We start from the raw sequence: 21,918 nt of genomic DNA on the forward strand, positions 1-21,918 counted from the left end.
AGAGCAGTGATGTGAGAGTGAGTGTGAGAGAGAGAGAGAGAGAGAGAGAGAGAGAGAGAGAGAGAGGGGAAAGGGGTGGGAGAGAGGAACGTAAGAGTTATGGAAAGTGAGTGTAAAGGAGTAGAGGTGGGGGATGTGAAGGGGGTTGGAGTCTGGTTGGTTAATGCTGTTGCCCATTAAATGCGTGTGCATCTGTGTGTGTGTGTGGGTGGGTGTGTGTCTGGTGTTTGGCCCCCAGACTGTGCTTACACCTCACGTTTAATCTCAACAGCATCCAGCTCATGCTCCATAAATGTTTCAAATTTTAAATCAGCAAGGAAAGTTGCTGCAGGGTGGTCCGCTCACATGATGACGAGCCTGCCAGCATGATAAAAAACATCTCTGTATCTGCGACAGCCTTGCTGTTTGTGTGTGTGTGTGCGTCTATTTCGGACAGCCACCTGTTAATGACATTAAGTAAGAGTGAAGGAGGAGTCTGTGTTTATATGAGAGGGACCAGAACAGCATTTTACAGCAACACAATACACTGTGAAGAGGTGAAAATCTAACAGAGAGACAGATTGAAAGTGTACTCGGGGTTTAAAAAGAGCCACAGCATGCAGGGACGCATATAGAAGGGGAAAAAAAGACGTATGAGAACAGGAGATAAAAGGGGAGTAAAAACTGTAAGGGAATGCTGAAGTCTGAGGTAGCTGCCGAAATGGACAACACTGGCTGAAATGAAGCGGTACAGAGAGGAAAATGAGAATGTGCAGCCCCCATTTCATTCCTCACTGAACAAGGTCCAGGGAGACTTCAGAGGCTCAGGCTGATCTTGTGGAAAGCTTTTCTCGTGGCCCATCCCTGCTTGGCCGTTCCACAGTTTAGGTTACATACGTGGCACAGCGAGAGAGAGAGAGAGAGAGGGAGGGAGGCCAAACCCTGCAGCCAGCAACACTAAGGGAGGGCGGGGATGGGTGGGGGATGCAAACCGAGAGTGAGTCGGGGACAGAAACACATAACAGGAGACAATTGCAGAAAAGGGACAAAGTAGGCCGCAGGCTGTGACAGGGAAATAAACACCTGGAATGTCCAAAAAAGTCAAACTCTGCTTCTCTTTTCCTTTTTTCAGTCTGCAGACGGCCTCTTCAGACAGAGGTCACATGCTAAATGCGTGACATCCATGATAGATTAATTAATGTGGAGGACAGCTATCTGTTTTAAGGCACACATGTGTGCCAATTCTTTAAAATCGCTTCCTCTAATTACACACACCACCACTCATCCATCATATAAGATAGATCCAAAGTGTCCACAGGCAGTTGGAGGCCATCAATATTCTACATTATGCTGATATGAACAGTCTTGTTCATATGTCTTGTAGTGCCCCTGTCAGCAGTGCTGATTTATGCTTGTACTGTACGCTCATGTATGCACTCATGCGCATGCCGTTCACACTTATGATTCTTAGTTTCATGCTGCTAAGTAGTACTGACTAAGAGTATTTGCCCACTTGAAGCATCTGATGATTTTCCTACTACGAACAATCCTGCAAAAAGCTTTAAAACTCAATAATGAACTTGATAAAACAAAAAAAGGGACTGCAGAAGTATCCTGAGTATCCGGTAAGGGAAAGGGGGGACTTTTATATCTGTTCACCTGCTGGTTAACACAAATATATAATCAACCAATCACATGGCCAGTGAGCGGTAGTTCTCTGGGTGTCTCTGCGTTGTTGATGCCAGAGGTCAGAGGAGAACTGCCAGACTGTTTCGACCTGACAGGAAGGCAACAGTAAGTCAGATAAGTTCCCGTTACAATCAACGTATGCAGAAAAGCATTTCTGATGGAACAACAGATCGGACCTTGAAGCAAATTCAATGTACCACTGTGTCACATAAAGAGATACAGGTTCCTTCTATTAGGTAGTAAATTGTTGTTAATCAATCTAATTTTTGAACAGATCAACGAGTAACTGATCTGATACGATGCTCTATGATATCTTCCTGGAGAAAAAGACACATTTTTATTAACAGCAGCTGTCAAGGCAGATGCCACTGAGACAGCAAAAGATAAACTGACCTTTTGGTATACGCCTGGAGATCACTGAGAGCGATGTGGACAGTTAGGAAAAAACCCTCAATCTTTTCAGGGGTAAGACTTAATAACTAGATTAAAGTAAAAAATTAATGTTCAGTCATACTGCTGGATGGCTTTTATTAAGATATATTAATGTATGTGTCTTGGTACACATTAACAGCTATACACCAAATCTATATGTGCACTTAAACTTTTAATAAGTGGTGCTGAAAGGTCTCGAGAGCCTTTTAACACCACAAGGGCAGGGTAGTTTCTCTTTTCCAGCATGCAAAGGATTTGTTTGACGTCACTCTTTCGACTGACCAATGCTGGGAACAATGGGAAAGTGCAAGAAAGTCAATGAAGTTATAAGAAGGAGAACTGCAGATTTAGAGAAGTTGTGAAGGTCTCTTGAAGCTATTTCCAAAAAAACATTCCAAGATCATCCATTATTTTAAACATGTAAATGTAAGTACAAGTAATTCAGGTATATCAGCACATTTCCACGGTCCAAATTCTTCATCTTCACCTCGAATCAACAGCAAGATGGCTGAAACTTGGACACTGTTGGGTCAATAATCAAAAGCATGTTCAGGAACAACCCGAACAAAAGCAAACCAAAAGTGGTTTTGAAAAGCAGGCTAACATTAGCTAATGCTAAACTAAGCCATGCTAATGGACTTACCAAAGCCCTGAACTCAACCCTATTGTATATTTGTGTATTTATGCTTAAAAGGTGTCTGTGCCAGGAAACCAACCAATTTTAATGAACTCTACCAATTCTGCCAAGTAGAGTAGTAAAATATCCAACCACAAAATGCGAGAAGCTTGTTGATGGATGTTGATGGAATTTACTAATAGACCAAATATTAATATGATGGATGTATATATCTGATGCCGTATATTCCCACCCGGGAAAAAGAACAGTTCAAAGTGGTCATTAAAAGCCCATAATTACCATAACATTGATGAATGAATGTATGTAAACTACAACTATAAATTCCCAAATTTCATCACCACCATTACCTTATACATTAATTCATGCATCCTGGGATAAGCTGCCTGCAGTCTTTGTGCAGTTTACATGTTCTGTTTAGTAACAGTTATATTACTCTGTAGATTCATATTTTAAAGTTCCAGTTTCCTGCCCATTGACCCTTTTCTAAATGATAAACACTACAAATATGGCTTGTCTGCATTGCATTAATGTTTGATCTCTTCTATTGCAAATCATTGACATTTTTACACAGGTGGAAGAACATCAACAGGACACATTTCTACTAATGTTTTTGACATGTACGTATTATTAAGTTCTTTCTTGTGAGGTGTTTACTTCGTCTAACCTCCTGTGGATTAAATACAAACTGGATCATGTACTCAATGTGTCCATTCTATTCCACTGTTGCACTCTCCCACTGCTGCAGTGTTCTATCTTTTTGAATGAAGATCAATGAGGATGCACTGCCTAGAATGACAATGACCATCACCAGAGTCTTGCATCCGCCACTAGAGGGAGATAATGTATTAACAAGCCTTTACTGCAGCGTTAGGCCTGGGGAGGGCATACAATGCACTTGAGAGAGGGCTGCCAATAACATTCAGCGGCTTTCATGACAGACAGCCATCTCTAAAAGACTCAGGGTCAGCTCTCCATTTTTGCTCCAGTGGACATGGTTTCAACTGCATGAGAGAGCTGCTGATTTACCTTTGACCTGAGGGAACTACTGGGTAGTGAGTGTTGCATCAGAGGCCCTGCTGCTGCTGGGTTTTGTGCAGTGAGGTGCAGCGATGCAGATAGAGATGGGTAGTATAGAGCTGACACAGGACATTACTGCATGACAGAGTGTAGTTGCTTTCCTGTAACCATTTTACATGAAATCCAGGCTGAATAAGACAATCCAGCTTTTGCTCTGCCTTACTCTTTGTACCTTGTGAGATGTAGAAAAATAAATGGGTTAATTGGAAGAACATAAATGACTTGGCTCAAAATAAGCCTGAATCTATCATCAAGATTGACATGATTCAGTTGGATTTTTTATATATATGAAAACTATATGCTCACGGTCACTTTATTAAGTACACCTGTTCTAATCACTCATGGCAGCAACTCAATGCATTTAAAGCTTGAGAACGTGGTCAGGATGACCTGCTGAAGCTGAAGCTGAGCATCAGAGGAATGGGAAGACAGGCAATCAGTCACTTGTTACAAGCGAGCTATGCAGAAGAGCATTTGTCAATGCAAAACACACAGAACGATGAAGCAGAAGAGCTATAGCAGCCGAAGAGCATGCTCCTCTCTGTTAGCTAAAAACAGGAAAATGAGGCTACAATTTACACCTAGATTGAACAATAGAAGACTGGAAAAACATTGTCTCGTCTGGATTTCTACTTCAACATTCGTTTGGTAGGATCAGAATTGGGCTTAAACATAAAAAAGATCCGGTCTTGTACAAGAGGTTCAGGCTGTCTGGGTGTGGTGTAATAGTGTGGGGATATTTTCTTGGCATACTTTGGACCCCTTAGAAGCAACTGAGCTTCAATTAAATGCCACAGTATTCCCAAATATTGTTGTCCATCCCTTTATATCTATTCACTTTTGATGACTTCTTCCAGCAGGTTGACACACCATGTCACAAAGCTCAAATCATCACAAACTGGCTGCTTGAACGCAACTATCAGGTCAGTATGAATCAAAATCTCTGAAGAATGCTTCAAGCATCTTGTTGAATCTATACCATGAAGAACTGAGGCAGTTGTGGCCCCTGTGTGTGACCAATGTTTATACTACTCTTACGTAAAAGTCAGTCTAGTGACTGTGAAATAGCACCATCATTTGGACATTACCAATAACTACAGTTTGATTAATTATGCTATCAGGTCAGTAAAGCTGACTGTAGCTCCAGTCTACTCCATCTCCATTATTAACTGTGCTACGGTGTGGTGAATGGATGTGGGCGTGCACAGGAAAAGGAAGCACAAAGGGAAGAAAAGCAGTCATGTAAATTCATGTTTTAATCAACATTTGAAAACAAACTGGACAAATGAAAGACTGCTTCTGCTTTTATAAACTATGTGTGGCTTTTAGGTTTTAAATCATTTAAGAAATCACATTTTTTTCCAGAGAAAAAGAAACTAAAAGACACTTAAAAAAAAAAGAAAAGAAAAGCAGATTTTCAGAAAGTAAGGAGTAACATCTCTAAAGTGTTATCACTGACACAGTCTCTCTTTCAGCGCTGTAAAGCAAACCAAAGGATCAAATGAAAGCACAGTCTCAAGCCCATACAGTTTGAACATGTGGTCCTCAGAGGATACAGGGCAGAAGATGAGGGAGATGAGCGATAAGCAGATTGTGTCTACGTACACAGGGACTGTTTTCTATCAACCCAACAGCTGACCTCAGATTTAGTGAAATTACCAAATAGTTCAACAGCAGAAAAATGACTAACAGTGAACACTAAAATTTAAAAATCAGGTTACTTTATTTGTTTTCCCTAAATAATCTCCTCAAAGCCCCCAAATTTCTGAAGGAGATTGTAGTATTAGTTTTACTTTTAACTCTGATTTTAATTTTTTGAAAGACAAATCTGGCATTTTGTGATTTTAGTTTCACTCTGCAGTACAACATGAGTCGTGGGTATTAGTCTCATGTTTATTTGGTCTTGTCAGAGGTGAGACGCTGCACAAACAAACAACTGGGTCCAACACATCTTACATCCCAAATCTGCTGGGAAACAAGGAAAAATGTGAGCTGGCTGAAGGACAAGACAGTAACATACATGAATATATAGACATCATTGGTAGAGGGGTAAGCCATATTTCTTTCAATAGCAAATTGACATGTAATAACATTAAGGCTTGTTGGTAAGGAAGAAATATATATCCCCCCATGAAATCCCCTCCCAATCTGTCTTTATTGTCTCTTAAACTAAATCAGGGCTGAACTGCTGAGACGAAACAACCTTTAAAATGCTGTTCACAAAAGATGGACGTGACAAAAGTTGCAAAAATTTGAACAAAAACAAGAAAGCGCATAATTAAAAAAAAAAAAATTCTCTTTTTTTTTTTGCAGTTTGTGTTATTCTAAGGGACTGAATGCAGGGTGATATTACAGCTGAAATCAGTGAAGCTACACACAGTATCAGAACAATTACAGTTGACATTCAGATAGAGTCCAATCAGACAACAGATTTTCTAGAGATCATCCTGAAGGGTGGGGGGCAGCAGTCTGATGAAAATGAAGGAACATAAGGAAAGGACAGAGTCCAGACAGGGGGTGGAGGAAAAAAATAATAATAAGAGTGTTCTTTTGCCTTTCTAATGATGACAGAAAAGCTGAAGTGGATGTTACAACTACTGTGTATCTACACTGGATGGTCAAATGAAAATGCCCTCCCATCTTCCTCTCCATCTCCCCAAAACCTCCCTGTCACATTTTTTTTTTTTTTTTTTTTACCCCCCCAACCAGAATCTTCCAGTAAGTGCCCTACCGCGGCTCCTTCCTAATGTACTTAAAACAGGCTAACTCCATTTAAATACAAACCTTAAAGTGTGGCACCCCCCCTCCCACCCAGAAATGACATCCCTGTCTCACAAAGTATAAAAAATGTTCGCCCAACCCCTGGACCTATTATTACACACTTTTTTTTTCTCAAAAATCTTTAACTTGCCCACCCACCCAGCTACACCACTAGCAACCAAACCTAGCCCCCTTTTATTATGTACTGAAAACAAACCCCATAAATTCTCCTCCTCCATTTCCAATTCTGTCTTAACTGCTGAATATTTCGTGAAGATCTCCAATGATAATCTGGATATCACCACTGCCAAACAAATAATACTCCCAGATCGACCTGCAACGTTGCGCTACACACACACACAAAAAAAAAAAAAAAAAAAAAATCACTTTGGGGGCTGATTTGGAAACTGGCAGTGCACACCCTCCCCATTCCCCTCTTCTCGTCATGCGCCCTCTACCAGAAATCCCGGCGGTGATAGGCGTCTGGATCGCAGTATTTGGTCACCACCACCCTGTTGGCAAACTTCCTGCCTGTCAGCCCCTGCATGGCCTTCTGGGAGTCAAAAACTGATGTGAACTCCACAAAGATCTGAAATTTTTTTAAAAAGATTAAAAAAAAAAAAAAAAAAAAAAAAAGCAGTGAGGGCTTGTAACATCTCACAGCATTGTTTACCACAAGTCAAATGTAAACGGCTCCTACCTTGCCGGTTCCAGGCACTTCCAGGCCATCGACAGGTCGAGGTATCTCAATGCTTTTAACTTGGCCGTACTTGCTGCACTCATCCCTGACGTCCTCCACAATCTCCTCGTACTCTTCGTCATCCAACAGCTCTTCAGGGGCCACCATGTTCATCAGGCACAACACCTCCGTGGGCAGACCGCCCATCTGAGTCACGGAGCTGTTCAGACCTGGCACCTGCAGCGTCACTGGAGTCTGGTTTATACTCGACTGGAAGGAGACACACAAAGGTTAGATGAGGCATTTTATAGCACAGCTTTCTCTACATTTTACAGTAAACTGTATAAAGCCAACAATTTAATATTCTTTACATCCATTTTCACAGCTAAAAAAAACAAAACAAAACAAAACAAAAAACAAAACTACTGGCCACTGCCACCCACCAGACAAACAATCTCAGTCCAGCTTAAACTCAGTTTGGTCTCCAATCACCGTTTTCGTAAGTGTGGTTGCAGCTTTAACCCTAGGTAGTGTCGGCTGCTGGTTCATAAAATATTGAGAAAATGTGTTTTCGGGTGAACACGTTTTAACTGATTTCATGCAGAGCTTCAGTCAGCAGTATTTCATTGGCCATAGCCGATTAGTAATAAATACGATCTGTTTCATATTTTATTATTATTGTACCGTATCCAATTGAATCCGAATGGATGTACTACACAGAGATTAGTTCAGGCAGTGATAAGGAAAGTGCTGCTACATGCATTTTTCCTGCTTTTATTATAAAATAATAATTATAAAATAATAATAAAAGCAGGGGGAGGCAACTAAAAATGTACTACATTTAGATGTGCACTTGTAAATGGTTAAATTTAAGAGTAACTTCATGAATTGCTGGAGAAGAGTGGCCAAACAATCTTTATGCATTTTACACTCTCTAAAAGAGCATCGATCCTCCCACCACCCGCTGTCATCTGTCCAGCTCCTGGACACTTACCAGAGTTGCGTTCTTCGATCCCACACTGGCTCTTTGCACCAGAAGCTTCTTGTCTCCCAGCTGCATGCCGTTCAGTCCAGCAATAGCCTATAATGACATAACAACGTTGAAAACCATGCCTTCAAAAACTCATACTACAGAGATAGCATTGTATATTCTGTTGGACTGGTTACCTGGTCATTAAGGTTGACATCAACATATTCACAAAAGGCATATCCTTTGGATAGGCCTGTGGCGCTGTCCTTCACCAGGTTAAAAGCCTTCAGAGGGCCAAATGACGTCAACAGCTCTTTCACCTAGCACACATGATGCATAAAGGTCACTGCAAGGCATTTCCAATGGTTTCCAACAGGTCTCATGAACACCAGACACTCCCAACATGACACCACTGTTCAAGATGTGTTACTGGGTAACATGACAGCAAACATAAAAAGAATAACACAATGCTCCTTCTCTTTCGCTTCTTCCAACAGTAAGTATAGTGTCTCTATGTTTCAATACTAGTGGAAATTATATGCCGATGTATGCACATTTTTTTTTCAGAAAAGCACAAGAAAGAACAGAGTACACTCTGGGGTTCTTTAACCTTTAGTCATGTGAGAAATACAGGACTCAAAGTATAACAGAATGCAATGTAGTGTTGTTTGGGCCATTTTGCAAGGTGAGTGTGTAAGTGTATTGTGCAGAACAATTGATACTGAACAAGCTGTACTGCACTTATAAGAAAATATGAGCTGTTTAAGGCACAAACACTGACCTGGTCATCATTCAGGTAGTTAGGCAAGCCACCAATGAAGAGCTTGTGAGCAGAGTCTGGGACTACTGTGGACACCACACCTGCAGGAGCAGCAACAGACAGAAACATTAATGGAGAAATTGAGTTCACACAGATTACAATTTGCTGAGAATTGTGCCAGAAGTAATTAGAGTTAAAAACCATTAATTGTCTGTATACCAGGCACATAGACACTGGGGTTCTCGCTCATGCCGGGCAGGGGCTGGTAATCGTGGGGACGGCGAATCTTAAGACTCTGGCCTTGAAAGATGATGCCATCAAAGGCCATTGCCTGTGTTGTTTCATCCACAGAACGGAACTACACAAGACAAAAGATGGCTGACTTCAAAACTGCGTATTTTAATAAGGTTTTAGTATTATACCAAGAGAGAACAATCAGTGTTCATGGGAAAATTGACTCACCTCAAGGAAGGCAAAGTTCTTATCCTGATTGATCTGTACTGCAAGAACGGGATTGCCGGGGGCCTGAGTAAGACCACCCAAACGCATCTGGGCATTAAAGAAGTCCATCATTGACTCCTAAACATAAGGGAGGGGAAAAAATAATAGATTGTGTTAATTTGCACAATAACAACCAAACACAAGTATAAATTACTGCAGGATGTTTATAGGGCAGGAGCCAAAGTCAAATGCTGTCCTGTTACTCACCTCTGTGATACCAAAGGGGATATTGCCCACATAGAGCCGACGAGCCTGTCGGGTCATCTGGCTACCCACTACAGGTACTGGGGTTGGAGTAACAGCCAGGCCATCTGGAGTCATGGTCGGCAGGAGGGCTGTAGCTGGGATCTGGCCTGCAGCTGGAGCGTGAAGACAGGAAATATTTAACAACCTCATTCTGTTGTTTCAATAAAGCCATGTGGCAGATTAATACGCACATAAACGTGGAACTATTATGCTCATTTCTATTCTTCATATTTTGCATTTTTGGACTCCATTAATCATTTTTCATCTTAAGCTGGGCCTTGGTATAGCCCCTTAGTTCTACTATGTTTCTGTTAAGGGTGAAAACGAGTAATTTTACACACACTGACTATGTTTAAAATATGATGGGAAAATAAGGAAGAGCATAATAGATCCACTTTAAAGGTGTCTTTCATTCAAGTAAGGCAGAATCAAATATTGTAGTAAACATATAAATAGATGAGACGAGAAGGAAAATGGATGGTTACCTTGCATGGCTTTGTACTGCATGGGAGTGATGTGTTCAAAACCAGGTGGAGGGACATCCCAGTACTTCTTCACCTTCTTCTTCTTCTCACGGTGGGGAGAACGGCTGTTTGAGGAACACACAATCATCATGTAACATATCTCTCATTAGCTCACACTGGACTACTACAGGAAACGATGGTTTGATTTCAGAAATGAACAAAACAGACTACATTTCAATCACAACACTGTAAAACTCATGTTAAAGATGATAAAAGGGATAGAAAACCCTCATCCAGGCAGTTATTTACATACTAAACGGTAGACAGAATCTAAGAAGATAATTAAAATCCAGTTGGTGCAGTAATGCACAAACCAGCTTTGTGTTAGTTTGCTGTATTACCTTCCAGCATTGTCCTGGGGGAAGCTGGATGGTGAGCTGAAATGACATCGGAAGGGTTTCACATTTCTCTCAAATAATAAACACATTAACCAACATTTCCACTTGACAAAATTAGAGCTTCCATTTTGAATACAAGTCAGTCACTAAGTGAGCCTCACAGCTGGCACGAATTCAAACTATTAATGAGGCAATGAAAGCATAAATTACATCGTTAAAAATTGAGGAGCCAGATATTACATCTTTTTAACTACTCACACTGCATATCTGCAAGTAACGCGTTTTATACTGGTACCGAGAAAGAAAAGAGTCAAGCAGCAGTCAAGCAAAGAGGTCACATTCACAGCCAATAAGAAGCAGGAAACTGGAAAACTTTGCAGAAGTCCGCAAGAGAGTGAACATAATGAAGCAGTCACAAAGGAGATGTGTGACTTCAAATGAGAAGTTATTGTATATAAATGCAATCCAAAGGTGAAAGTGAAGGAAAGACTGGCTAATCGTGAGCATAAACACATACGGTTATGTGTTGCCCCGTCAACAGGCAAGCTTTCATCTCTTTGGTATCAAAGATGATGTTCTTAGAAGAACGGACAATTTTCCCACAGCAAGAAGCTTAACGAGATTTGATCAAAGACTGCAGATCAGGCTTGTCACGAGAAAAAGTGGGAGCACATTTCAGAGACACCCGATATTATGCAACTTCAGAGTGAATATGCAAATAATCTACGTTTCAGAAAAGATTCTTTCTGGAGTTTTATTAATAGACCTGAAATTCTTTTTAAAAAACAGTTTTGACTCTTGATATTCTGCATGATGAGTTCCACAGTCGACAGGAAGTGGCAGAAGCTCATTGCCTAAGCTAGTTTTTAGTTCTGATTAATGTGTTTAAGTGCATTTGTTGTCCTGAACAGCAACACAATATGCTATTAAGACAGAAAAACCAAACAAACAAACAAAAGAAAAAGAACAGATGACAGCAAAAGCCAGGAAGGAGAGGGCTGCATTTTGCAAACATAACAAATTTTTATAGTGTCAGTTTTTTGTGCGCATGTGCTTGAGTTTGGAATTTGCAGCCACCTACTGTGCGGCACGATGTCAGTGCAAAGTCGAGGGTGTTTAGACAAGCTGGTGTTTCAACACATTTGTATTGCATATATATAGGGCAATTTAAAACTTCAAAAATTTAGTGTTTACATGTTTGTGAGATCCAAGTTTACTTGGACTCACAAGTAGCTTTCATCATTGTACTAAGAAGGTGTCCAGAGGTTAATATAATCTGATCTATTCTTTGCAGATGCTTTATTTTCGGCCAGTGTGATGACTATACAATGTACACTACATTCCAGTATAGTGGGGCGATTCTTGATGCAACACAGTAGCTTTGACTGCTTGTTGGCCCAGATGTGGTACTAACCTGCGTCTGTGTCTCCGCTCCTTACTGTCTCCACGGCGGTCTCTGCTGCGTCTGTCCCTGTCTCTGCTCCTCCTCTTCCTCTCTCTGCTGCGACTGCGGGACGAGGACCGACGGTGGTGGCGGTTCTCTTTGTCCCTTTCAGCTGTAGGAATTAAATATTAAGTGTTTAATAACTTGCATGACTGCACATAAATGGGATACATAGCTAGCTAGGGATATACACCAATTAGCCACAGCATTAAAACCAGTGAGAGGTGACACTTAACACTGATCATCTTGTGGATGTTTAATTGAAATGTACAATCCACATCCAACTACACCTCGTTCCCACTGCCTTGCACTCCTAGATAGCAAAAGAAAAAAAAAACTGCAAGGGCCATGAAGAATGGCTCAAAGGATTAACACAGCCTCAAAACTGCATCATAACAATTTGAAAGAGTATTTGTAGGATCCATTCAGACAAGCTGGATACAGAATATCCACTCACAACCTACAGGACCCAAAAAGATCCACTGCTCCCTGTCTATGGTGGAACAAAAAGCCCATGTCCATAGGCCACAAGGTATTTCTGAAGCCCTATGGAGACCACACAATATTAGTCCTGTGTACCGTATGGGTGTACACATAGCTTAATTTACAGATTGGTAAAATAAACCAAATAAACTTTACATAGACATAAGACCATAAGCCTTGTAGTGCTATACAGCAGGATATTTGAAATTATAAGGAAATGCTAAAGTGGTTACGTTAGCATTTTATAAATAAATACTGGTTATGGTAGCATTTTAAAAACAAGACCACAGCTTTTATAGATTAATAACGTGAATAACAGCTCGTAGAATTTAATAAACCCCATCCACTACACGGATGCAGCTCATATACAAATCTACCTTGAAAACAGTCTGTGTCGGATAAGTTTTTTTTTAACTGGTACAGTTACTGGTTGTGTGTCGAAAAGTTAGAGGCAATAATCTAGTAGTAATAGTAATCTGGATTAGAAACGTTCAGTGCACGCAACAGCTGCAAAGAATGAATGCTAGCTGCACCAATTATTCAGTCAGCTGGTCTTGACTCATGATATAAACTTACAATGCTTTAAAGAAACAGTAACCTTTATTTAGTTTGTATTTGGTTACCGGTAAACTTACAGAAAAGTCGGAAAAATGCTCATCCAACAGAATAAAATGACGAGCAATATTCCCGTAAAACTGTAGGCTAGTAATTTGCTAATACTGTTCCAGTAAATAGACATGGCCACAGTAGGATACACTGATGGCGGCCTGTACAAACAAAGGCACCATTGGCGTTTCTAAATGCTGATGCAAAAAGAAAAAGTGATTTACCTTGTTTGTTTTCAGATAACTGTCTTTCGAATTCGTCGAAGTCCGACATCTCTCTGCTGAAGCCTGCTACGCTTTCGGAGATTGCGTTGCTCAGTTGGCGGTGGCTAGCTTAAGCTAGCAACAAAGTGAACAACACTTTTAAAAACAAGTGTCTTGCAGATGCAGCTCCGGAAAGTTAGCCTCGACTAGTAGCTTACCTAACGACAGATTTATCGAAAATGTTTAACTAGAACATATATTAGCGGCAAAGTATTTGTTTACAACGTAACAGCAGAATCATTGATAAAGAAAACGTGTTCGCATGGGTTAGCCTGCTAACGTTAGCTAACTAGCTTGTAGCAAAGTCCAGAAGAATAGTGGGCCCGTGGCTCCTAGCTAGCTACCAACGCCGAATGAATGAGCTTCTTTTCGGAGCCCAAAGCGGATCCGGGGAGTTAATGATCCACGGGAGCCAGTTGTTCGGCTTTACAAGACAAATATATGCGCTTTCAAATATTTCGAAGCTAGAGAAAACAATTAAGACTTCGGTATGCCCGCTTTTTTTGCTCCGTCTCCCTGGAGCTCCGTGACACAGGAAGTTGATGAATGCCTTGTTTCCGGTGAGTGAGAAAGAAGAGACGCTCCGGTGTCCGTTTTCGCTTGTTTTTTATTCTTTTCCCATCAGAGTTAATTTATCTGCTAAGGACATGCTGAGTCCCAAAGTGTCAAAGTTTTATTTTGTAGTTCAAGTGAAGATGAAACCTTTAACTTCAGTCTTAAACTGCTTTTTTTTTTTTTTTTTTACTTCTTCCTTAGGGGTCGCCACAGGCCTCCATATCACTCTCTCTTCTTACCTTCAACATCAGCCCAACACTTGAAATAATCCCACCCACACTCTGAACCCATCTGTCACTCCTACTGCAAACCTGACTGCTGTCTTGTCTTCTGGCTCAGGACCTGGACAACTTGCTGTAATTACTGAAATCATGAATTCTACCAAAAAATCCTGAAGCAAAACATTCTGTCCATAAGTTTGTGCCCTGAGGCTTACTTGGGTTATGGAGCAGGGCAATGATCTGAAACACACCAGTAAGTCCACCTCTAAAAAAGTTTTGGAGTGGCCTATTTAAAGTCTGGATTTAAATGTGATTGAGATGCTTTGGTATGACCTTAAACAAGTCATTTCTGCTGCAAAACTTTCCAAGGTGGCTGAATTAAAACAATTTGGCAAACAACAGTGGGCCAAAATTCCTCCACAGCGATGTGAATGAGTCAGTGCCAGTTATTGCAAACACTTGATTGCAGTTCTTTTTTCCCCTTAATAAATGAAATATTGTATTTACTTGGGTTGTCTTTGGCTAGTATTAAAACATTTTTAATGATCTAAAACACGCAAGTCTGACAAATGTGCAAAAAACTAAGAACCGAAGAAGAGGGAAACACTTTTTCACAGCACTGTGAGCTTTGACAATCACACTCACCCGTTTTCACCCATTTAAACATCAATTTGGAACTTTTTGGACTGACATGTTGGACAGTATCAAAGCAGTAAAAATGAGGAAATATCTTTGGAAAAATTATCCTCCATCCCTTCAGTCGAATCTCTGAGACATAGAAGCTGGTCTGGTATCTGGTGGTACCACAATAACTTACTAAGACATTTTATCACCTATTTATTGTAACCTGACGTCTCCTCACATCTTACCCAGCACCAGCAATGCAACAAATCCATTAAAGTAGAAATAAAATTAGAAGTTCGCACTACTTATCAGAAATGAAATCTTTTAATTAGTATTATGTTTTAACAGTAGAGTTCATGAGTCATAAACAGTGGAGCTGTGCAATTTTACAGACAAATAAATCTACATTTTCGTATGAAATCTATGCTGTAATGAATTCTGAGTCTTACTATACATTAGGTGAATAATACGTTACATTATTTAAACACTGCACACTGGTATGACCTTTAAAAGGCTCTGCAGCAGATTCACTGTCTGCTCTTTAGCTCCACAACCAAACACTAAAATGGCTTGAGTTCCACAAATTGGAGTACTTATCACTGTTAGGAAAACAGGTTATTGAGATATGAGGTCACAGTATTCCACTGTAACTTAGTCTGTTTTATTCTAACAGAACTTACTGTCTCACTTCACTGGAACACACACTATACATTACTGTACATTATAGTCAATGTGTGTGCCACTTTGAAATGTAAAAGATCCCTATAAACTACAGCTCACTGAAGATCTCTTTAACATGCACTTGCAGCGGCATCGAGAAAGCATTGAGAAGGAATAAAACATCTTTTGTCATCATGAGAAAGCTGCTTTTGCTAAAGTTGTAAGTGACACTGTAAAAATGTTTCACAATTTTTCACAAGGAACCAAAAGTTACACAATGTTACAGAAAACCAGTATAGTAATAATCATTTTAAAGGCTCCAAAACCGTATTTTACAAAAATGTGTTAGTGTCACAATGCATTACAGAAGCCTCGGTATCAGAAGCATAAGAAATGACATCTACTGTAATTTAGTGCAGGTCATGTACAAAAAAGGATTAGTGCACTCCTCAGTGAAACAACAGAGTAATGCAGACACAAGAGCAGCTGGAAGTCATATTACTATTATTACTAACCCTTAAGCAACCAAGATATTTTAATGACTAACATGACAGAGTGGTCATTTATGACCCTATTATTGATGTTTACCATACCTAAGCGGTTTAGATATTCTAATTTGTTCCAAGGTCAGATCCACCAAAGCTTTATGCCATAGTTGGCTGGTTTAGAAGGAATGCATTGCCTGAAACTCCACCTGCCTCTGAAATCTACCAAGTGTTCATTCATGCTGCAAAATGATCTTGACAGTAAAACACTGAACCCGTAACCTCTAGCTGATTCAGATTTTGTAAACAGAAAAGGAAACAACAGTGCAGCTCTGCACAATAAAGGCTGAGCCCTAAATGAGGTAAGCTAAAGACGCTCATTTAAGTACTGAAAAAAGCAGTCTCCTCTATAATCCTGGTAAAGACACATTGTTTTTCACCAAATCTGGATCACACAGACATACCCTCCTGGCCTCAACAACAGAAGCGTGTGTTTTTTCTTTCTGTCTGCAGCAGGCACCCCACATCCTCAATACCCACTGCAGTGAAGATTTGTCGAAGGACAAACAACAAACGTGTAGGATGTTTGTAAAAGTAACACGTGAAGGGTTTGTCCCAGGTTACATGGCCACAACCAGATTGCTGAGATAGCAAAATAATAATAAATAATAACAATAAAATGATCTTAATATTGTTTCTTGGGAGTGAGCTAGCCAGCAGAACCTAACTGCCTTTCCTTTTACTACTCAAACCACAGTTGTTGTTTAGAGAGATCTCCCATTATTCTCTCTTTCTTTCCTTAGTGTCTGAACCTGTAGGAGATGGGCAGAAGCAGGTTATTCTTCTTCAGGGCTTGGACTCTGTTAAGTGTCTCTTCATCCAGGGCAGTGTAGCAGCGCCGGGCATAATCCAGCAGCTTCTCCTTGGATGGATCGAACTCCCCCACCTCTGCCACCTTCTCTGGGGCGACTAACAGCAGCTCAGCAATGGGCGTGGTAGACGCCACTGTGTTGCGGTCAACGCCATGAATTTGGAAGGCTTTGGACATATTTTTTAGTCGCTGGTATGTAAGTAGGATCTTCTTGTAACGGAAAAGCACTCCAGCAGCATCTTTCACTGAAGAAGAAAAACACACAGGTGAGTCAGCTACAATCTCATGAGCATTGTGGTAACTCATGACCATAGTATGTAAAAGACAGATTAAACAGCCAGGATGTAACACAGCGGTTTGTGAAATACTATTTTTAACCATTAACTTGACATTTTTGTGGCCAGATGTCACAAATCTGACTGAGAAAGAGAGGGCAGTGCACACTCACACCACAGGTAGCGACTTGTACGTCAAAAGGCATCCACACACTAAATCATAACTACATTTTATCATCTATTGTATTTTAAATGGGACCACATTTTACAGAATTAACCTAATGCTGTATTAAACAAGATTAGAAACTAACGATTGAAACTATCAGCTCATCAGGAATCAAGTGTATTCTTTTTATGGGTTAAATTTTTTCAACCAGGAGTTGCAGCCTGCTGGTCATTAGAAAGAACACAGGTTTAAGACACCCAGTATCGTAGTCCCTCGGTCTTGGACCCAAGGCTTTTGTGATTTGCTATCAGTTTTGTGATTTGTTGCACTTCATGTTGTGTGTTTTGTTGTTTTAATCACCTCTTGGTTTCAGTTAGTTTGCTCCTGCTCTGCTCTGTCTTTATGTTTTGTTAATCAGTCAACAACACCCAAAAGCCATGTCCAGCTTTTATATACAGTCAGTATTAAGGACACTGCAATGTTGAGATTTTCCCTTCCTCACCTCTTTGTCGCTCTCTTGGAGGTCTGAAGACCCGCCTTCTTTTTAACTGTCTGTTGCTGTTAATGGCGTCTGACATCACATCTTCCCCTGATATCATTTCCTCCTCCTCAATGTAGCTATCCTGCTCAAGATACTCATCTGATTCTCCCAATAGTGAAAGGGAATCTGACGAGACAAAAATGTTCTATTTAACTAAACCCAATAGTTAAAAGACAACATGTATAAAGCACTGATTGCATTCAGTTAATTACGGTGATTCAAAGCTTTATGCCGTGTCATGTATATTACCTGGACCTACGTTGCTATGCCCACTCATTTCATTCATGGATGACCTTGCAGCACTGCTACTGTTGCCACTGCTGCCACTGGCTGTACTGGAAGTACTATGGCTATGGCCTTGCAGAATGGCTTGGGATTGTGTGGAGTTGAAGAGAGCATTCATAGATGCAAGCTGATTGGTCAATGGACTGGACACGTGGTTTTTCGAAGTCACCATAGTTGGAGGACCAGGCCTTCGCTGCATAAAGTGACGTGAGGGGAAATGCTGAGAGTCGGTCTTCTGTTGTTCTACAAAAAGAAGGAAACCTGAGAATCTGCAAGCTAAGCTGTTTGGGTATGTCTAATTATGACCTTTCAAATTTTTACCAGCAGGACGATCTTCCTCTCTTCTTGCCCTCCAGTTAAATCGTCTTGATTCATATCCTTAAGAGAAAAAAATAACAAGAGATAAAAAATTATTTTTGATTCTAATAGACTTGCTAAAAAATCAGTTTCTCGTTGACCAACTAACATTAATGAACCCATCTTCTCCCCCAGTGACAGATAGGATAGCTGCCAGTCCCCTACATGGATTAACCACGGGTAAAACTGTTGGATGTGTTATTAACTCACACCTGCCCCCTGTCCTCACCATTACTGTATTGGCTCTGACTCTGCTCCTGTCCATGGCTCTTTGTGGAAAAGATGAAGCGGTCCAGCTGGCAACGGAGAAAGTCCCTCTCCTCTTCCAAGTCCTCAATTCTTTTCTGAAGCCAAGAGTTTTTCTCTAGAGAGATCTGCAGCTGGGTCCGCAGGTTGGTGATCACCATGTAGGAATTGTTGACTGGAGATGGTCCAGCAGATGACGGTGACTCTGAAGAGTATCGATGGATAGTTAGTCTGGCCAATAACTAATAATGCACATCAACAGATTGTGTGTATGGAATTAAGTTATTGTAGAGTAGATTTAAAGTATTGATGCGGATGTTCACCATCAAAATTTTGATCACTCTGGTTAAAAAATCCCTGCTGCTCAAAGTTGCCCTCCTCATAGGGGATGGAAATTTCATAGGCGTCCTCATTTTTTGGCGCTGAGAAGAGACAACGTAAACAAATTAATTATCATGCTTGACCCAAAGACAGGACGGCCATATGTGCTGGGACCACTTCGAAATCTTACTCTGCAGGTGGAGTGAGCCTGCGTGGCTCTTGGATGTGGACGCAGCATCATTCCTGTTTCCGTCCTCCATCTCACACCACAGACAAACCTTTGCTTGGTGCACAGTTTAAAAGGTGTCTTCAGTGACTTTGTTACATTTAGCGATGATGTGCTCACATTTATCTAAACAGCTACAGCTCACCGGAAACCTTTCACAACGTGGGGGTGTTGTGCTTTATGCATACGCAGTGAGCCTACAAAGCATAGCTAATTTTATCACACAGCTCTCGCCCATGCAATTAGAAATTAAAACAGTGAAACTGATTGTATTACTCAAACATAAGTTTGTAGCGCCCTGCTACGGCGCTCAGAAGAGAGCCCTATGTTAGCGTCCTGTAATATTAGCACAAAAAATTAGCTACAATATAAAATTACAATCCATTTCTTTCTGCACCCTCAAGTTTAATGATTTCACTCTCACATTGTTAAAATCCCCGAGTTACGAATATCATCTGCAGAAACTGTTACATACCACTTTATGTTTGTAATAACTTAGTCTTGCACATGTAATAAGACGTTATAACTCCGTCATATCTCCATTTCACCAGTTCGTCGGCTAGCTAACAAGCTAACAATAACAATTATCGGGGGTTTTTTTTTCTACCGAGACTCTGACGTCACTTCCGGATGACCGCCCGCTGCAGATACTTTTATTTTAGGAAAAGTGTTGGGGTTTTTTGAACGACGGTATTTAATGCGTGTGTATAGTTAAATATATACGTTTAGGTATATTTATATAAAATGTATATATTATTTGAAGATATTTGGGAAACCTTTTACTTTTAAACTCATGTTTCTTGATAAAATGTTACTTGTAAAAAAACAAAAATAAAATACCGTAACTTCCACTCACTTGTTTCGAAACATTTCATTGTTTTTCCTCTGGTGTAGGAAAACTACAGGACAGGTTGAACAGGTGACGAGGTGTCAGGTTTCAGCTTTGTCTACTGGTCGCTTCTGACAAACTGTATGCGGAAGGACAACAAAAGCGTAGAAACATTTGACTTTTAAGTACTCAACAACGTAGAAGGGGGTAAGTGTTCTGTTTTGAGTTTGTGTGTTTTTTGTTTGGTAAAATGTTTTTTTTTAGCTCATGTAAACAGTAAAATCTGTTTGTAAAAGGCGTTAAAGGCGCATCCACAGGTGTTATAAGTGTGGCATGGCCGGTGTAAACAGTGCTATCAACATTACTCCCATTTTTACACACACACACACATATATATATATATACACACACACATTTTTTATATTGTTAGCTTCTTTTAAAATTCTTTTTAGGTAGAGATGTGTGAAAATCAATAATATTAATGGATTGGATTTATATAGCGCTTTTCAAGGCATCCAAAGCGCTTTACAATGCCACTATTCATTCACTCTCACATTCACACACACTGGTGGAGGCAGCTACGGTTGTAGCCACAGCTGCCCTGGGGCAGACTGACAGAAGCGAGGCTGCCATATCGCGCCATCGGCCCCTCTGGCCAACACCAGTAGGCAAGTAGGGTAAAGTGTCTTGCCCAAGGACACAACGACCAGGACAAAGAGCCCGGGCATCGAACCGGCGATCTTCCGGTTACAGATACGCTTCCCAACCCCCTGAGCCACGGTCGCCCCAATAATATGTTGTAAATATGACTTTGTTTAAATATTTTATGTATCTATTTTTAACAATGGAGTCAAAAGATATAAAAGCTGATATGTTAAAAGAACAAGCTTCCCTCCCTCTCTCTTTCAGTGCAGTAATGGCACCGAAGTATGATGGGTTGTCCCACTGTAAGCTGGCTCTGGTGTTTGCTGTGCTGATGGACCTGCTCGGTGTGATATCCCTGCTGCTGGGGGTCTTTGCCCCACTGGAGATCAAAGGTCAAGACTTTGGGGATCTGCTGGTGTACTCGGGAGCTCTGCTGGTGCTGTTTTCCCTAGCAGGCTGGGTCATGTGGTACAGTGGAAACATTGAGGGTCTAACCTCCAAAATAGAGCTTGGTGGAGTTGTGGGTGGAGCTGTGGACAGACTTGCCCGCAACCTGAGTCGCAGGATACGGCTGCCCAGGACCCAAAGCAGTCCATCGTAGGTAGAGAAGCCTCACTGGACCAAAGACTAACTGACTTGGGCTGTCCTTATTTAGGCAGCAGGCCAGACTGCCTGAGGCAAAGGAGTGTCATTACTGTTTGACTCTTTACAAATACTTCCTTTGCTGACACCACCTCATTTACTTAAAAACGATCTGTTGTGCTATTTTCTATAAGGAAAACTATGTTTGTTTCATCTTTACCTAATATATAAAAGGAATAATTTATAGAGGTTGAAGACATGAATCTGCAACATTGTCTCACAGTGCTAATTGAAAATTATTCATTCATTTACTTGTGTCATATTGCTGGACCAGATTATGGCAGCAGAATCACTCAAAGCTAAGGATTGTACATTATTGTTATTAAAATGCCTTCAGCTGTTAATCATATTTGCACAAGGTTGAGTCAAAACATAATTTCAAAGAAGGATACAGAGCCGCTTGGCTACGACATCAACATGTGTGCACAAACTGCATATAAATACTGCAAAGGACATTTGAAAGATTTTATCTCCCTTATTTTACAAGGAAAACAAGAACAGAAATCCAAACATAACTGAAATTAAAAGAATTGCATAACATCCAAAGGAAGACGTCAAGCAAACAGCCAATTGAGAAAATA

The 21,918-nt window shown here is 40.6% G+C and overlaps 3 protein-coding genes across 7 annotated transcripts; 1 reads left to right on the plus strand and 2 right to left on the minus strand.

Annotated features, from left to right (window-relative positions):
• Positions 1 to 5,052: 5,052 nt before the first annotated feature.
• Positions 5,053 to 13,917, minus strand: u2af2a (U2 small nuclear RNA auxiliary factor 2a). 2 transcript variants are annotated; one of them, XM_085423165.1, is made up of 12 exons: positions 13,350 to 13,917; positions 12,007 to 12,148; positions 10,596 to 10,631; positions 10,216 to 10,319; positions 9,692 to 9,843; positions 9,446 to 9,562; positions 9,185 to 9,341; positions 9,005 to 9,084; positions 8,421 to 8,543; positions 8,248 to 8,334; positions 7,275 to 7,523; positions 5,053 to 7,163 (listed from the first exon to the last, which is right to left on the minus strand). In XM_085423165.1, exons 1-12 carry the CDS (start codon positions 13,396 to 13,398, stop codon positions 7,029 to 7,031), a joined length of 1,431 nt encoding a protein of 476 aa, XP_085279291.1. In that variant the 5' UTR covers positions 13,399 to 13,917; the 3' UTR covers positions 5,053 to 7,028. The 2 variants fall into 2 exon arrangements, with proteins under 2 accessions (XP_085279291.1, XP_085279292.1); XM_085423166.1 differs by having other exon boundaries at positions 9,203 to 9,341; positions 13,350 to 13,916.
• Positions 13,478 to 19,845, minus strand: ccdc106a (coiled-coil domain containing 106a). Of its 3 annotated transcripts, none has more exons than XM_085423167.1 (8): positions 19,697 to 19,844; positions 19,186 to 19,278; positions 18,998 to 19,096; positions 18,658 to 18,879; positions 18,393 to 18,449; positions 18,036 to 18,314; positions 17,748 to 17,912; positions 13,478 to 17,049 (listed from the first exon to the last, which is right to left on the minus strand). In XM_085423167.1, the coding sequence occupies exons 2-8, from the start codon at positions 19,253 to 19,255 to the stop codon at positions 16,733 to 16,735; spliced, it is 1,209 nt and encodes a 402-aa protein (XP_085279293.1). In that variant the 5' UTR covers positions 19,256 to 19,278; positions 19,697 to 19,844; the 3' UTR covers positions 13,478 to 16,732. The 3 variants fall into 3 exon arrangements, with proteins under 3 accessions (XP_085279293.1, XP_085279294.1, XP_085279295.1); XM_085423168.1 differs by having other exon boundaries at positions 19,186 to 19,273; positions 19,697 to 19,832; XM_085423169.1 differs by lacking the exon at positions 17,748 to 17,912 and having other exon boundaries at positions 19,697 to 19,845.
• Positions 19,846 to 20,099: 254 nt separating this feature from the next.
• Positions 20,100 to 21,918, plus strand: LOC146659225 (transmembrane protein 238-like). 2 transcript variants are annotated; one of them, XM_085423172.1, is made up of 2 exons: positions 20,100 to 20,257; positions 20,965 to 21,918. In XM_085423172.1, exon 2 carries the CDS (start codon positions 20,967 to 20,969, stop codon positions 21,294 to 21,296), a length of 330 nt encoding a protein of 109 aa, XP_085279298.1. In that variant the 5' UTR covers positions 20,100 to 20,257; positions 20,965 to 20,966; the 3' UTR covers positions 21,297 to 21,918. The 2 variants fall into 2 exon arrangements, with proteins under 2 accessions (XP_085279298.1, XP_085279296.1); XM_085423170.1 differs by having other exon boundaries at positions 20,102 to 20,257; positions 20,960 to 21,912.

Source organism: Rhamphochromis longiceps, linkage group LG11, assembly GCF_057381845.1.
Source record: "Rhamphochromis longiceps isolate RC_006_pf linkage group LG11, R_longiceps_female_GT1.1, whole genome shotgun sequence".
Classification (NCBI taxonomy): Eukaryota; Metazoa; Chordata; class Actinopteri; order Cichliformes; family Cichlidae; genus Rhamphochromis; species Rhamphochromis longiceps.